Raw genomic sequence first — 17,209 nt, forward strand, 5'->3', positions numbered from 1 at the left:
GTTGGCTATTGAAACAGTAACTCAAAAGACATGAACTAGCTTTTCAGTGCTTTCTTGGTTGTCAAAGTGTTTGACCAAACCTGTGCACAAAGTTCCTGTAATAATCTTCATGGCATATTTGATCCTTTATGGCCTTTTTTTTTTTTTTACCTGACAGTATTTATAAAAGGTTATTACTGGTGTTACAAAAAAAGTGCAAAAGATTTTTGAAATCTAATGAGCTGGTGGACAGCTTAGTGGCCATTCTTAAAGTTCATTGTTTAGTTATCTTCAGAAGACCGAGCCAATTGCAGCATCACCTCATCAGCCTTGGTGGCTCTCAAACTCTCCATTCACATTAGTAAATAATTAGCCAGTAGACTATGAATATAATCAGTTTGGTTTTTTTCCAGAACATCTTCCTCCACTTAATCAGAATTTAAGACGTCTGTCAATGGCAAATGACTTTTTGCCAGGCAACAATAATTAAGCTCCAAAATTGTTACTTAACGTTAAATTATTCTTCCTTGTTTCCCCAAAAAAGGCAGAAATAGCAGCTTGGCACTAGTAAAATGGAACTTGAGTTGAGAAGCTCTTCGGTTACATTTATTATCAAGTTCTCTTCTCACGTGGCTTGTTTATGCTGTTCAAGTTGCAAAACGTGGTGAGCTGTGATACTGAGTCTTAGGTTCAGTAAATCTCACCATGGAATTAACTTTTTGTGTGTTGTTCCTTTTCTCTCAACTGAAGTAGTAGATTTTAGGCTCCTATTTGATTCATTCCATTTTATATATGGAACCATATTCTAATTCTTCATTAAACATGTAAGATATAATGAGTTCTTCGGGCAGTGTTCGATGAAGTATATAAAACTCTGGCATAGCCAGGTTAATAACACAGTTGTAAGTTGCTTTCATGTATATTTAATACAGAAAAACTGTAGTTGTATAATTACATTTCTTGATTTTTATTTGTTGTTGTTGCTGTTGGTGTTTGCCACACTGTACCTTTTGTTGTCCTGTACGATGCACTTAATGCATTTTGACCTTAAAATTTTGGTTATACGCTTCTATGCCTACATTTACTCCAGGTGAAGTTTGCAAGATAGGGGTTGGCCCAAATGAAAGGGAGTCACATCTTAAGAGACTGTGATACATGAAACTTTGTTTTTTTCAGGTACTTGTAGGATTGAATGTGGTAGTTTTAGTCCAGAGAATAAGTTTGTCTGAACTTTCTATGTTACAGTTGATTCAAGAAAATATCAATCTCCAGCTGTTTTTTTCTTCTGATGTCTTTTGTGGGTCACTTCTACCCTCAACCACTGTTTTCCTTCTGGCCCACAGTTTTATGAGAAAAATGCGACCTTGCAGGGAAATGGTTTATTTCAATGGCTCTCACATTTCCTTCCCCCCTCCTCCTAGAAATTTTTCTAGAGATCATGATGGGTTAGCAATAACAGAAATTCTTGTCATGTTAAATACAAAAATCTCTCAGGTGACTTTTGCAGATGGTTAAGAAAAAGGTTAAGGAAAATCATTCTGATTTTTTTCCAGTCTGTTTTCATGTGAATCTAATTAGTGTTTGTATAGCATAATCACCCCCCTCAAAATCTTACTATTTTTCATTCTGTTTTGCAGCAACTTTATAGAAAGAAACCAGGGTTGGCTGTTACATGTGCAAAGGTACCTCAGAATATGGACAAGAACAGATACAAAGATGTTCTGCCCTGTGAGTATTAAGTACAGTTTCTGCCTATTTTGCTTTGTCCTCTAAATGATAGCTTATAAAATTGTTGTATTGAACTTCTTGATCAAAGATTTCATTATATAAAGTCATATAATTGTTCATTTTATTTTCTAAAAGGTTATCTATTCCAGACTGTAATCTGCTGTTTGTGTGTCTGAGATTCCTCAGGTTTTTTACTTATAAGGGAAGCATGCCTCTTAATTGCTAATTTTATTCCCTCTTTTTGTGTGTGTGTGTGCAGATGATGCCACGAGGATAATATTGCAAGGAGATGAAGATTACATTAATGCAAATTACGTTAATGTAAGTGGTATGGAGACCTGCATTTGCTCACTTTCTATATTACAATACCAGGCTAAATTTAGGCTTTTTAAGGAATAAGGCTTTTTCATTTTATGTTTTGTGGATTTTTAAATGTAAAAGACGCAAAGATTCATAATGTAAAGGATGAAGCGTCTCTTGTGAGACAAGTGGCCATCCTGATATACAGTAGATGGAAGTATCTGTGGTATGTGCGGAGTCTTTAACCAGTAAAACTTGTGTTACCTTCCGATGTACTGCAAATTCTGAAGTACTGCAAATTCTCCTGTAGCTTAACACTAAGCCTTTTTCCTTCTAGAACCACTCACCAACTGTCCTAAAGGGTCTGGAAGATAAACCAGAGCCTTAAAATTGCCCTAATCCTGTGCATAGGCTGGGAAACAGGGAAAATTGAAGAAATATGTTTGTGTCAGATACTTAAATTAAACATGTAAATCACAGAATTAACTATTAACTTACTCTGTTTAGTGTCAGGCAATAAACAGCTAGTGTAGCTTTGGTATATCTTGCCATTATTCCCTACTAAATATTAAAGAAAATTTTGAAAGCTTTGCAGTTTCAAGTTTTGAAATACATTTTCACTATTAATTATCTCTTCCTAGTTCAACATGGAGTATAGAGTCTGTAGTATACATCTGGTTTAAATTAAATGTTTAAAGTTTTTTCACATAACAAATTGTGATCTTGCTTGTCTGATTACACAGGCTTGCTGATTAATCTTCCCTCAAAACTTCCTCTTTGAGTGAAATGCTGAATTAAAATAGTACTTGAATAGTGAGAACAAACTTTACATAGGATTTTCCTTTCTCTTTGTAGATGGAAATTCCCTCTGCGGGCATTGTGAACAGATACATTGCTACTCAGGGGCCTCTTCCACACACATGTGCGCACTTCTGGCAAGTAGTCTGGGATCACAAGTTGTCACTCATCATCATGTTAACAACTCTCACTGAACGAGGACGGGTAAGTGTTCAGGTTCTTTTGCATGCTGAAGAAATGTACTGTGCCTTTAAATTTTTTTTCCCATTATTGTTATGAAATAACCCTAAAATAGGCCAGCTTAATCTGTTGAATCATTTCTCTTAGACCAGGCTTTCTGAATTATTTTTTTTCTGAATTACTGTAACTTTTTGTTATGCTTCTTTGAAAACAAACCAGCTGTCTGATAAACAGAAATCACTGCACTGACTCTGTTTCACTGATCACCCAGGTACTATATACTGTCATTTTTTCCCCTGAGAACTGGGCTGCATGTGGCAGTTGCATTCCTAATGATTCAGCAGGTGTCTGGAAGCACTGAGCAAAACTTTCAGTCTGGCTTCAAACAAGAGACTGACGTTGCAGTACTTCCTAGTTTTAGCATGCTGGTGTTCAGAATTTAACCTGCTTGCTTTTATTTATATTGTAGGTTCTTTCCTAGAATTGCTCTGATAATTCTTTTAATTCCGTTCAAATAAATGCCAGCACTCTATGAATTTCAGAATAATACAGTGAAAATTAAAGCACTATCCAGTATATTCTTCTGTATTTTGATTTAATATATCCTTTGAAACTTTAAATATGAAAATTTTAGATTAAGGTACATAGACATTGTTTTTCAAGTTTTAGAAGCTGAAAATTGAAGGATTTTTGTTTTAAAGGTGGAGAAGATGCTGACTCTTGTATTCCTTCACTGTAGCTTTTATCTTTAGTTCCTATATGATATATCCTACGCTATCAAATTTATTTGGCATCCCAGTCAAAAATCCCAATGTTTTTAGAAGACAAGAGAGTGAGTATTTGAGGTCCTAAACAGCCTAATGATTGAGCTGTAAGAACCGACAGTTAAGCAACAGTGTGTGAAAGGTGAAAAGCAACAGACTTTAACCATGGTCAGGGTATGTTGCTGTTCCTGGAGAGAGATATTATTGAACATCATCTGGCACAAAATGCTTCCTTCATCTTTCGACTGTATTTCAGTGAAAATAATTTCCTCCTTGCTTTTCTTGTATTGAGGAGAAACACAAGTTAGTACTAGTCTGTACTTTGCCTGGTGAGTTGGAAACTTCAAGGTGTTTTGTTCTAACTTCTAAACATCCTGCTGGTACCTTTATACACCAGACACTTTTTCTGAGTTTTGTTTACTTTCAGGGATGATTTACATTTGCCTATTTTGTGGGTGATAAAAAAAGATGCATGTTCTTGCCAGAGTATCCCCATTGCCAAATGCCAAACCTTTTCCCAAACCCTGGAGGCTTTATATTCTAGAATATTTCTTTTCAGTGGTGTTAAGATTTGTATTACAGAATAAAAAACTCCCCCCACCCACCCCCCATATAGAGTAGGGTTAATTTTTTAGAAATGGATGCGTTATTTTGGCTTAAATTTAAAGGGGGAAGTCTTTCAGATAATCTACTACAGTAAAATTTTCAGGCATAATGGTTTAAATGTGGATTTCAAGTCATTGAAAACTGAACCCTAAGAAAGGTAGAATTAAGAAATTTTAACATTTCAGAATTTCCAGCTCTTGCCACTCTGTATTAGTTTAAAAAGAAATTAAAGTTATAGATGGCACATGCAGTGTTGATAAGTTGATAGAGAATCCAAATTAACTAAAGCTGAAGTAGAAACACATTGGGTATATAATTGTTTGAGGTTACTTTTGGATCTAGTAACAATTATTATTTAAATATATAAGTAGTGAATAGGACAATTGTAGCTCAGCTGTTTTGGTCACAAACAATTAAATAAAAGTTTTCAGTAGAGTGTCTGAGGAATTGTGTCAAGATGTGGGGTTTTTTGTATGAATCACCCTGGATTTTCATGTGGATCAGCTGGCCTTTCTCTTTCGTATGACTTTCTCATAAGTCCAGTGGACTTATACTAAGAAACTTGGTTCATATTTGTTACATGATGGCAATTACTTGCAAGGCTGGAGTACAGAAGTGGATGATGAGAATATTCATTTACTGCGATGAAATATTGAAACTTTTAAGTTGATGGGCAAACTTGAGCTGCTTTCGGTGAGCAAAAGTTTCACTGAACTAGTATCTCACTGGAATACTTTTTCAAGTTCAGTCTATTCCACAACATTTCATCCTTTGATTAGATGGGAAACGAGGTGGCAAACTTTGTCATCAGTGCTACTCTAATCTTACCTTTTAAAATGAGGAATAGATACTGGCATTGCAACTTCTGTAGAAAAATATCCTATGTACACTGACTAGATGTGCCTTATCGGCTTTTAGAAGGTGAACCAGAAAAAGGAAGACTTTCATATCAGCAGTAGAGTGGTAGGGATCTGAACATCAGCCTCATACCTATCAGCGGCAGAAGACAGGAGAGAAAATGGTTCCTTGTTGTTGTAAGCAGAATTGATTAATCTGGTTTCTTTTAGAAAAAATAGGGTATTTCATGGATGTAATTTTGATACTGAATTCCACTTCAGCTCTCACTTGTACTGCACATGCAGTTTGTGGTACACCAAAATATATCAGGTGCATTCACATGCATGTATGACTTTGCTTGTCACATGTTGGTAGGCTTGACGGTTAAGCTATTGTGGCCTTGCATGAAACCAGTCTGAGGCAGAGGGCAAATTACACTTTCCTGCATCAATATGTACATTTCCGGGGTTTTGTTTATAACTTTAACATTTAGATACAAATAGTCATTTAAGAGAAGATCTCTGTCTTCAGTCATGCATCTGACATAGAAAAGAAACATGCACTGACAAGTGACATGCACGTAAACTGAAGTTGTTCATGAGTTCTTCCAGTTTCTAAGCTCAGTTTTCCCTAGAAAGTGTGAAGAGCAACTTTCATTATATGACCAAGTCACTGTGGATTATTGTGCCTGCAATAACTTTTTATATAGTATTTTTGCTACTAATGTTCGTAAGCATTGTTCTGCATTTTAAAATGTTTGCTTTAAAACACAAAATACGATCAAATGGAAAAATGAAGATGTGTTTCCCATTCGGTGAATTCCTGTCAAAAACTGAAGTAACGTATAGCTATTAGTGACCTGAAAACTAATAACCAAGTTAGGGAAGCAGTCTTTAAAAGATTGCTAGGATGACTTCATCACCTTCTCCGCTTGCTATCAGGGAGAGGATAAGGGAAACAATGGGGAATGGAAGCAGTCAGATAAGTACCAGGCATGCTGAACTTTTGAGGGGTTCGTGTTAAGGGATGACAGTGCTTTTTGGTGTTCCTTTTCCTGCTCCCTCTCTCTGTGCAGGGTGAGTTCTCTCTTAAGGCCTCCAGAAATGGAGCTTGTCTTGCTCTTTCCCTCAGCCGCAAGCCTGCAGTATTGGAATACAGGGGAGACAGACTGATTCGCACGACTTTTTGCATTCCAGTGTGATTTTGCTTCAAGGTCGTAGACAAATTCAGGTTTGAAGGGACCACTGGAGATATCTGGTCCATTCCTCTCTGCTCAAAGCAGGAGCATCTTTGAACTTCATGAGGGTTGCACTGTGTCATGTCATTTAAGTTTTGATTATTTCCATGGATGAAGATTCAACAGCCTCATAAGGCATCTTGTTTCTGTGCTTGATCATCCTCATCAAAATATTTTTTGCCAACATCTAATGAGAATTTCTCTTTTTGCATCTCTTTTTTTCAGTCACCTCTTGTCATTTGATTGTTCATTTTCAAGACAAGTGTGGCTCTGTCTTTGCTATAACCTGCTGTGAGGTGGCCGAAGTTAGTTATAACTTTGCCCCCTATGCTTTTCATCTTAACATGGAATAAATTCATCTGTTTCTCCTCCTATGTTATGCCTTGAGAAGTCATTTTAGCAATTGCAGATAAGTACCAGACAGAAAGCACCTTGCATCCAGTTTACCTGAGTTTTTATTATAAGTTACTACAACAAAAGCTTATAGAGAATGTAGCCTATTTTGCCACATTATTTTCCAATTTAGATGTAAACAGCTCACCAACAAACCAGAACGGATTTTATACCACTCCTTGAATTCCCTGAACCACAGCATAGGAAGAGAGGCTGAAAACAAAAGTGCTTGTAGACAGTCTTGATGTGTGCTTAATTTTCTTTACAGACCAAATGTCATCAGTATTGGCCTGATCCACCAGATGTAATGGAATATGGCAGCTTTCGTGTCAGATGCCACTCTGAAGATTGTACAATTGCTTATGTTGTTAGAGAAATGGTGATTACAAATGTTGAGGTAAGTGCCCATTATCTTTAATTATCTCCAAACAAGCTGAATTAATAAATTATTGATAGGAAGATACAAGCTCTGTGTCTGACCATGTACATCTGTATGTGTGAATATACATGTGTATGTATATACACACGTTTTTGTAAAAATATGTGTATATTATATGAATCAACATAGTACAATTATTTCTTTAAAACTTCTTCAAAAATGTACTTTCTGAAGTTCTATAGTACATTAATACATTGTGCTGTACATGTACTGTGATAGGCTTCATAAAGAAATTTAGAGCTTTTCTGTAAACAGTTTTGCAGTCACTGACTCTTCACAAGTGTTTCAGTTGCCATTGAGAGTTTTTTTCTAAGTGACTGTGCTCTTTCGGGGTGAAATATGGGTCACTTGGTTAACAGCACATACAGCTAGAATAGCTAACGAAGAAGTGTAATATTGTTTTGAGAGAAGATGCAGAATCTCATCAGTTCCTTTTCATTGTCTTTAGTCAGATAAGGACTTTTTTTCTTTTCTAAAATCTCAATTGAAGAGTTTTCAATTTACGTAAGGTACTTATATTCCATAGCTGTTTATATTTTATGCTAATAGAAGGGTTATAAAGCAAAGAGAAAGTTAAATACCTGGAATACTTCTTGCATACCAGCTTGCATTGTGGAATCTTGTTCAGATCACATCTAGGCTTCCCACAACCTGAATAAACGGGATGAAGTTTGGCTTTTGTTTATAAGTTGTACTATTTCTACATTTCTCTTTTCATCTCTTTTCCAAAATTCTATCGCCACAAGAACTTTCTAAAAATATGAAGGGTTTGTTCTAAGATACATGTGTAAGAAATTCAGTGTACTGATCAAATGCTAATTTACAGTTCCAAGTTTTAAAGTTCTTTTAGTTAAGTAGATTTTACTGTTGCTAGAATTGCTAGTAGTAAGAAAAAGGAAATATCTGTTTTAAAATATAACATTTCATTTATGTATTTACAGCAACATGACCAATCCTTTAGTCTTACAAATTTGTAACTATCATTTGACAGTGCATCCAAATTTTTTTTCACGTGATTAAAATTTCCTTTGTAGTTAAAACATGTGAGATGCCAGTACTGAAAGTTCTTTCAGTTAAGATGACTTACAGTGTTTCAGTTTCTAGCTGTGAGAAACCATCCAGTCAGGGAGTAGCATGATTTTTGGTTATGTTTTTCAGCCAATTAATCTGAAAATGATAAACTTGGATGTCAGCACATAAGAACCTCATTTAACCTCATTAAAGCATTACTGCCGAGCATGTGTAGACAAACTTTTAGTTCCCTTCACTCAAATTAGTTGATTGACAATTAACTTTGGTTAGCTAATGCTTCATGTAAAAATTAGTTTACTATTTTCAAATACTTGTTCTTTTTCTCAGTTAGTATTTATCAGACTGGTATATAATTTTGAGTAAATTCAGCAGTGATTGTATTCATTATGTGTTTTCACTTCAGGTATCTATTTGCTAGCATGTGATATGTCAAAATCCTGATGAGAATGGGGCAGTCAATTTTATTTTTTTTTTTAAGTACAAGTTAATTTTTATTTTCAGATAAAGATTGTGTGAGAATAGACTTTGTAGACATGTTAAAAGATGCGAAAGTTACAAGGTTCCTCAACTGTGTAAGTTGTCTCATGGTAGCTCGGTTGAGAATAGAATTTCTAATTCAAAGGCATATGCTTGCATAGATTTCATCTAGTTAGATAAAAGCATGCTAAAGCTAGTCCTAGGCTGGATATTTGTTTGCGGTGAGGGCAAGGTTGTTTTGAAGGGGTATTTTACTTTGAGTTTTTTCGGGTTTTTTTCCACTAAAAGCAAGTTTATTTGTACACTTAAAGTGGCTACACTCAAAACCACTCAACATTGTCAATACGGTAAAAATACGACCCCACTAACTGATAGCTCTGTGTGCATTTCAGATGGAAATAAACACCCCTGTAGTTTGTTAAAGCATAGTGAGAGAACTCTCTGAAACACTGAAGTATCTCCTAGTTCTACATGTCATTTGATCTGTTTTCTTAAAGCTAACCAAAAGTATTCTTGTGGAGGCATCTTGTGTTTGAGCAGACTTTGCAAAGTTTTATATATACTACCTCTCACAGATACTGCTGTTGTATGCTTTGAAGAAAACATTAAAAAGCCATCTGAATTCAAACCAGGGCTTTATTATTCCCTGAACTAATGTGAACATCATTGGACTGGTCTTTTTGAAGACAAATAGCTTTTAATAGTAAGATAGATAAAGCTTCCAAACTCACAAGAGACTTGATTTCGGTTGGAAAGGCATATTTTGTGAAAGAGTTTCCTGTGAATTAAATTGCACAGATTTCAAATCTGCCTTTAGGGAAAATACCTCAAAAGATATGAAATGATGCCCTTGGCCTTTTGTTCACATTCAGAAGACCTGAGGAACAAGAAACTACTTAGGATTTTGCTAACGCAGTTTAATTTGGTGTTTCTTTACCTATAATTGAAGATCAGCAAATCATAGAATCATTTAGGTTGGAAAAGACCTTTAAGGTAAAGTCCAACTGTTAACCAAGGACTGCCAAGTCCACCATTAAACCATTGCATCTATGTGTTTTTTTTAAACATTTCCAGGGATGGTGTCTCCACCACCTCCCTGGGCAGCCTGTTCCCATGCTTGACCCACCTCCCAGTGAAGAAATTTTTTCATAATATCCAATCTAAACTTTCCCTGGCACAACTTGAGGCCATTTCCTCTTCTTCTGCTACTTGTTATCTGGGAGAAGAGACCTTTCCCCACCTTGTCTACAGCCTCCTTTCAGGTAGTTGTAGAGAGTGATTAGGTCCCCCCCGAGCCTCATCTTCTCTACATTAAACAACCCCAGTTCCTTCAGCTGCTCCTTGTAAGGCTTGTGCTCCAGACCCTTCACCAGCTCCATTGCCACCCTCTGGACACGCTCCAGCACCTCTACATCCCTCCTGAAGTGAGGGGCCCAAAACTGAACACAGGATTTAACATGCAGCCTCACCAGTGCTGAGTACAGGGAGCAATCACTTCCCTGGTCCTGCTGGCCACACTGTTTCTGATACAAGCCAGGGTGCTGTTGGCTGCCTTGGCCCCCTGGGCACACTGCTGGCCCATGTTCAGCCAGCCATCAGCCAGCACCCCCAGGTCCTTTCCCACCAGGCAGCTTTGCAGCCGCTCTTCCCCAGGCCTGTAGCGCTGCGTGGGGTGGTTGTGCCCCAGGTGCAAGACCCAGCACTTCTCCTGGTGGAACCTCATACAATTGGCCTTGGCCCATCAGTCCAGCCTGTCCAGATCCCTCTGCAGAGCCTTCCTGCCCTCCAGCAGATCAACTCTCCTGCTCAGCTTGGTGTCATCTGCAAACTTACCAAAGGTTCACTCAATCCCCTCATCCAGATTGTCGATAAAGACATTAATCAGGACTGGCCTCAATACTGAAACCTGGGGAACAGCACTTGTGACTGGCCACCAGCTGGATGTAGCTCCATTCACCACCACACTTTGGGCTTGGCTTTCCAGCCAGTTTTTAACCCAGCATAGAGTATATCCATCCAAATCATGAGCAGCCAGTTTCTTCAGGAGAATGGTATATGAAATGGTGTTAAAGGCTTTACTAAGGTCCAGGTAGGCAACACCCACAGCCTTTCCCTCATCCACTAGCCAGGTCACCTTGTCATAGAAGGAGATCAGGTTCGTCAAGCAGGACCTGCCTTTCATAACCCCATGCTGGCTGGGCCTGATCCCCTGGTTGTCCTCCATGTGCTGTTGTGATAGAGCTCGGGAGGATCTTCTCCATGGCCTTTTCTGGCACTGAGGCCAGGCTGACAGGCCTGTACCTCCCCAGATCCTCCTTCCTGCCCTTCTTGTAAATATCTGCAAATGTGTGAAATATATGTAATCTTTCTAAGCCTCATGAAACAAAATAAGGCTTAATTTTGTGCCTTTTCTATTTAAAACCAAGGTTGAATGTTATCCTCTATCAAAATTAAAGAAAAGCAAATAAAGCACTAGGTTTGGGGGGGGGGGGGTGTTAGGTCAGTTGTTTGGTTTTGGCGGGTTTTATTTATTTTATTTTATTTTTACAGTTTCAAAACACTTTGGGGACCGCAACAAACAGACCAAAGGAAAGAAATTGTGTAGCAGGAGTGCAAAATTAAACACACAGTGCACTGTTTTGTAAAACAAGATAATTTCTTTTTAGTCACTGCAAAAATAGCATGGGAAGCATGAAGCAAACTTTCATTCAGTTCCTTTAAGATAATTGTCTTGTAACGTAACATTGCCCATTAAATCTCACCAATTTCATCCATTTACATTTTGAAAAAAATGTTTTTGCACCTTCCCCTTGTTTAAAAAAACATTTTTCTTTATTTCAGTTAAGTGTGACTAGAACCCAGCCATGGAACTTAGCAAGGCTGTGGAGATGATACTTGCTGAAGCATCTTACTCGCATAACTTTGAAAAAAACACAACAGAGCAACATGCAAAATTACAGTTCTTCATTCTGCCACATCTTATATTAGTTGTTATATCTTATATTAGTTGTTAACTAACACCTTGTTAGTTGTTTCCACAGTACCCTGTCATTGTCCTACCTGATTAGTTTTATTAACTAAACTAAATCATTAAAAAAAAAAAAAGTTTAAAACTTGATTGAATTTCGTCCATTAAAGACCACTTAATTATACCACTGCTATAATGAATAAGGAGTGAGCACCTTGAGAGAGTGCTTACACCTTATAAACAACCCAGGTCAAGGTAATTAAGACAATAACTTGTGTTATAATTTGGACTGTTTAGGCTGATTGTGCAGACAAGGACAATGCAAATAGAGGGGTTTCAGGAGGTTAGCTTATTTTTAATTTAAAAACTATCACTTTGCATGGACATCACAGTGATGGAGGGGATGGTTTGAAGAAAAAAAAAAATTGATGCAGCCATTCCACAAACTGAAGCTTAAGCATAAATTAATTTTGCTGAGGAAGGATATTGCTGTTTGCTGAAGGGAAACAAAGGCAGCAATGTAAATGAGTATACTATCGGCACTTTCTGCTATAACCAGCTAAAAACAGAATCTCTTGTCATTTTTTACACATCCTAATTGTTTGGGCTGAGGCTTTCCACACCATTTGTCTTCCTTGCCAGATGCATGTCACACAACAGTTTGGAGGAGTGGGGAATGTTGAGTTTGTTCATGCTAAAGATTTTTAGATTGGTTCACTGAAACTTTTGCTTCAGCATAATAAACAAGACCTCGTTACTTTCTCTTTCCAAAGATATCTATATAAATTTGACTTAAGTCATAAATGTTTTGAACAAACTTGTACTGCAGAGGTATTTTAAAGGCTTCTCTGAAAAGTACCTGCACTTTGAATGTGTTCTGTTCTGTCAAATACTTGTGGTAGAAGAAAACTAGTTGGTTATGAATAGTAAAGAGCTGAAGAACAAAAGTAGATTAAAAGTGTGTCATGGTTTACCCTCAGCCAGCAACTAAGTACCACACAGCTACTTGCTCAGCCCCCTTCGCCTCAGTGAGACGGCAAGAAGAATCAGGAAAAAGGTGGAACTTGTGGGTTGAGATAAGAACAATTTAATAATTGAAATAAAATATAATAATAATAATAGTCATTGTAATGAAAGGGAGAAAGAGAGGAATAAAACCCAAAAGGAGGAAGAAAACACCAAGTGATGCACAACACAATTTCTCACCACCCCCTGACCAATGCCCAGCCGGTTCCTGAGCAGCAACTAGCAAGCACTGGCTAATTCCCCCCAGTTTATATACTGAGCATTCTGTAGTATGGAACACCCCTTTGGATAGTTCAGGTCAGCTGTCCTCACAGTGTCCCTTCCTGATGGCTTGTGGCCCTCCAGGCTTCTTGCTGGCAGGCCCTAAGAAACTGTGAAGTCCTTGACCTTGTATAAACATTACTTAGCAACAACTGAAAACATCAGTGTGTTATTAACATTATTCTCATATTAAATCCGAAATACAACATTGTACCAGCTACTGAGAAGAAAATTAACTTTATTCCAGCTGAAGCCAGGACGAAGTGTTGTGGCAGGGGTGTACAGAAGCATAATGAGGTGGGAACAGTGGTCCAAAGAAATGGCAAATGCCACTGCCAAAGCATCTGCTCTTTAGAAACTAGTCTTTACCCCTGATCCACCGAGTCTCTGCTTTCAAGGTATATTTGTGTACCTCACTAGCAAAGAGCATACCTTTTCCTGCTTAGAAGATAATGACCATGTCAAGGTTAAAGTAGTTCTACATGAGGAGATTTCTTTTCTTTTTTTTTTTTTTTTAAATTGAAGATTATATTATAACCTAGACCAAAAAGGAAATTAAATGAAAAGGTGAAATACAAAATCAATTGCTTGGATTTTAAGAAAAGTCAAAGTTAAGATTGACATTTCGAGCCTAAATTTCCTTCTTTCTATATGACTATTATTATTCCAAGCTGTGTGGGGTGTTTTTTTCTGAGGAGCTCAATTCTTTTATTAGTCGGGGAGAGTCATTTTAGGAGAATGAAACAAGGAAACTTGCCTTGTGATTTAATTATAATAAGCAAGGCTGCAAACTACAGAAGGATGAAGAATGGCTATTTTTTGTGGCTGAAACCCTTAATGAGATTTTTTTGCAAGTGTTACAGCAGCAATTTGAAGCATTACCTCTGACAGCCCTTTACTTTGTCAGGAGTTGCTTTGTGAGGAGTTGCAATCCCAATGTCAGGCTAATTAGAAAAGATCAAGTGTCTTTATCCAGTGTTTCCGAGCAAAGTCTAGGATGTTAGCTTAAGCACAATGAAGTTGCTTTTGCAGTAAAATGTCTTGAAATTTCACAGGAGGAGTAAGTCCATCTTTTTTTTAATTATTTTTTTTTTGGCTGATACCTTTGCTGCAGCAACAATAACGGTTATTGGAAGGATAGTAACAAATTCCTTGGGACAGATACGATGTCGTAGACCTTTGTAGCTGCTTGCCATGTAAATGTGGGTCAGTGCTGTGAAGCAGCTAAATGTTGGCCAAATGGTTGATGATCAACTGGGCAAATTATGTAATCCAAAAGTGTCACTGGAGTTCGTAAATTGTTTGAAACCATTTTTTTGAATGCACCATTTTTAAGCTGATTTGTGGAAATACCAAATACATAAATTCAATTGGAATCAGTCCACGCTGAGTGCAAAAAATATTTAATACTGTTGGAACAGCAAGGTCTGTAGTATCAGATTAGGCAAAAACAGCAACCGGGCCAGGAGCAATTCTTGCTGTCTCACTTTCTGTAACTTTAGGCTTATGAAACAGGGCTAATAAAGCCAGATTTTATAAAGGTAAATTCTCCATTTTTTTCAGTCATTAGGATGCTACAGTAATGACTGTCACTGAAAACCTTAGTGCAAAAGAAAAAAATCTGTAGAAAGGATTTAAGCTGACTTGCAGAGAATAATGGTATGAACAGCAACTTGAGTATAATGAGAAGCTACCTTTTATCATCCATTACCACATTTGTACAAAGCAAGGTCTGGAAGAAACGGTGTGTTTAAAAATAAGTATTGTTAATAGGACATGTACAGTGGGGCTAACTATGGGACCAGTAACTATAATTCTAGCACTTTTTTAATGTTAGATGGTCTTTTACTGTGTTATTTTCATGTGTGGTGATATTTGGCTGACATTTTCTGAATTTGAAAGCTGACTGTCATTATGAGTGTAAAGACTTGAAGATTTTATATTTAAAAAAAAAATAAGCAAAGCCAAAAAAACCCACTAAAAACAGTGGGACTTCATCTGAGTACTGATTTGATATCTTCTGCATGAGACTTAAAAATATTAGAATTGGAAAAACTAGTTGTGACCTATGAATATAACTACAGTTTACAATAGGTTAACGCACTAATAAAGAAATGAAGTATTTTAAAATTCTGGTGTATTTTAAAAAGCAAGTGATGTAATGGTCAAGTTTTAACAATTTAACCCATCTCAGAAGAGCTCAACCAAAAGAATCAAAACTGTTTACATCTTAACACAAATAACTAGAAAACTGTACTGAAGCTTGAGACGTACCTGGAATAATTAACAAACAACTGTGCTGGTCTCTAGGGATGAACAGGGCACAAAACAGAAAATTAAGATGATCACACCAAGAGAGGACGAAGGACTAAGTGCGTGCTCTTACAGTGTATTCTTACTCAGAATAAGTTATATAACATACTTGTTATACTTAATGTCTATGAACTATTTAAAATAAATACAACTCACTATATATGATCCTGAATTACTGATAAGTGAAAACTAAGTTAACCCTTTCTGTTTTTCTGACCCTGTAAAATAGCTTTTGATGCTAAAGATCATTGTGGGTGGTTCTCGGGTATGCCACTAGCACTTATCCATGATGCATGGCTTGAAGTTCTTGATGCACATGGAAGGTGACTGGATACTCACTCTTGGATAATTTTAGAATGAATCAAGTCTTTGTTTCATCTGAATGCTGTAATTCAAAACATCTCTGATTTAAGAGAATCAGCTCAAACTCTTACATGTAATTGCTGCATTATCTCATTTCCCTTTTGAAGAGGTTCTGATTAAGCATGTGCAGATTTGCAAAAGAGGACTTCTTAATGACATTTTCTTGTCACGTTTTTATATTTTTTCAATCTGTGGCATTTCAGAAAAACTTTAAGTGTAATCATTTGATCAAGCTCAACTGCACAATGGCAGCAAAGCCGAGTAGAAAAAGGCAATGCTTTTTCTTGCAGAGATCCCAGTCATTGTGGGGTCTTTTTTATGATACATCCCAATGTAATTTGTATTGCAGCAAGCTTGGTCATTGATGTTAGGTTGCATTGTCCACTTGGGCCTTATGCTAGACCTTTTAATTGTGATTGCTCAGGCGCCGCCTTTAGGAAGATAAGTATGAGCTATGTTGTTTTCCTTCATGTCCCTGCAGGTAATTGTAAATTTCTGAAATTACTTTGATTGAAATAAATGCATGTCCTAGGGCTCTACTTGGTACGTAGGCAGTAGTTATGCTGTGTTCTGTAGCTCACTAACCTGGTCCTGGAAGTGGAACCACATCCTCAAGTGGAAGAGGAAAGCAAGCAGTTGAAGGCATTTATAACAGGTCTTATATTTCAGTAGTTGTGCACTTCAGAGAAGAGGGAAAAAAACCCTCCTAAATTCGCTAGCACCATGAAAACATTCTTGCATGGACCACTAGAGAGAGGCCAGCTTTTATAGACTATAACAGTGATAAAGGAGAGTTTTCTTTCAGTAGGGTGTCAAACGTTAATTCTAGTAATGGACAATGATAAAATGCAGGAAACAGTTTAACTGTTGCTAAATGTGTCGAAGAAATAAAGAAAATGAAGACTTGTCTGTTTGTAAAGAGTGAGATCCTCATTGTATGGTACAGTAGAGCCCAGGAGCGTCTTAGTTTTTTTCCTTTCCACCCTAACCATTGGTTGCATCTGTAACATAACAGTTGAGCTCAATCTGAATGCAAAGATGGTTGAGTGATTTCACAATCAAAGTCGTCAAAAAGCTAAACTGAAAGAACTTCTGTAAAACCAGGGTTTTTAGGTATAATCAAATGGAAAAAGAACTCTTCATACAACAGAATCTTTTCTGTATGGAAGCAGTGTGGTTAGTGAAAAGTATCCTTCTATCGGTCATACAGAAAATCATTCATATATGTACAATGAACATGTATGTATGAACAGTATATATTGTTTTCTAAAAGAAATGAGATGTCACAAATGTTGCAGGCAATTTTATATTGTAACTGAATCTGTAAGTAAACACAGACTATTTGGAGTAGATTGTGTAGGCCCAAGATCCTGTTATTGTGTTACTGTTCTCAATAGTTCTGCTGTTTTCAGCTGTTTCTTCTAGCATGTTCTTAACTATAGTACTATTATACGGAAGTCTTAAGCATTTTACCTCAAGGGAATCATTGATTTCAAGGTATTAGAGGT

General features: G+C 37.0%; 1 protein-coding gene across 3 annotated transcripts in view; it reads left to right on the top strand.

Annotated features, from left to right (window-relative positions):
* PTPN3 (protein tyrosine phosphatase non-receptor type 3) overlaps positions 1 to 17,209 on the top strand; it is a 106,348-nt gene that overhangs the window by 76,503 nt on the left and 12,636 nt on the right. For all 3 annotated transcript variants that reach the window (XM_037380329.1, XM_037380330.1, XM_037380331.1), the window contains 4 exons: positions 1,617 to 1,707; positions 1,967 to 2,028; positions 2,863 to 3,009; positions 7,091 to 7,219. In XM_037380329.1, coding sequence (XP_037236226.1) covers positions 1,617 to 1,707; positions 1,967 to 2,028; positions 2,863 to 3,009; positions 7,091 to 7,219 — 429 coding nt within the window. The remainder of the gene's footprint in view (positions 1 to 1,616; positions 1,708 to 1,966; positions 2,029 to 2,862; positions 3,010 to 7,090; positions 7,220 to 17,209) is intronic.

This window comes from Falco rusticolus, chromosome 3 (genome assembly GCF_015220075.1).
Source record: "Falco rusticolus isolate bFalRus1 chromosome 3, bFalRus1.pri, whole genome shotgun sequence".
Lineage (NCBI taxonomy): Eukaryota > Metazoa > Chordata > Aves > Falconiformes > Falconidae > Falco > Falco rusticolus.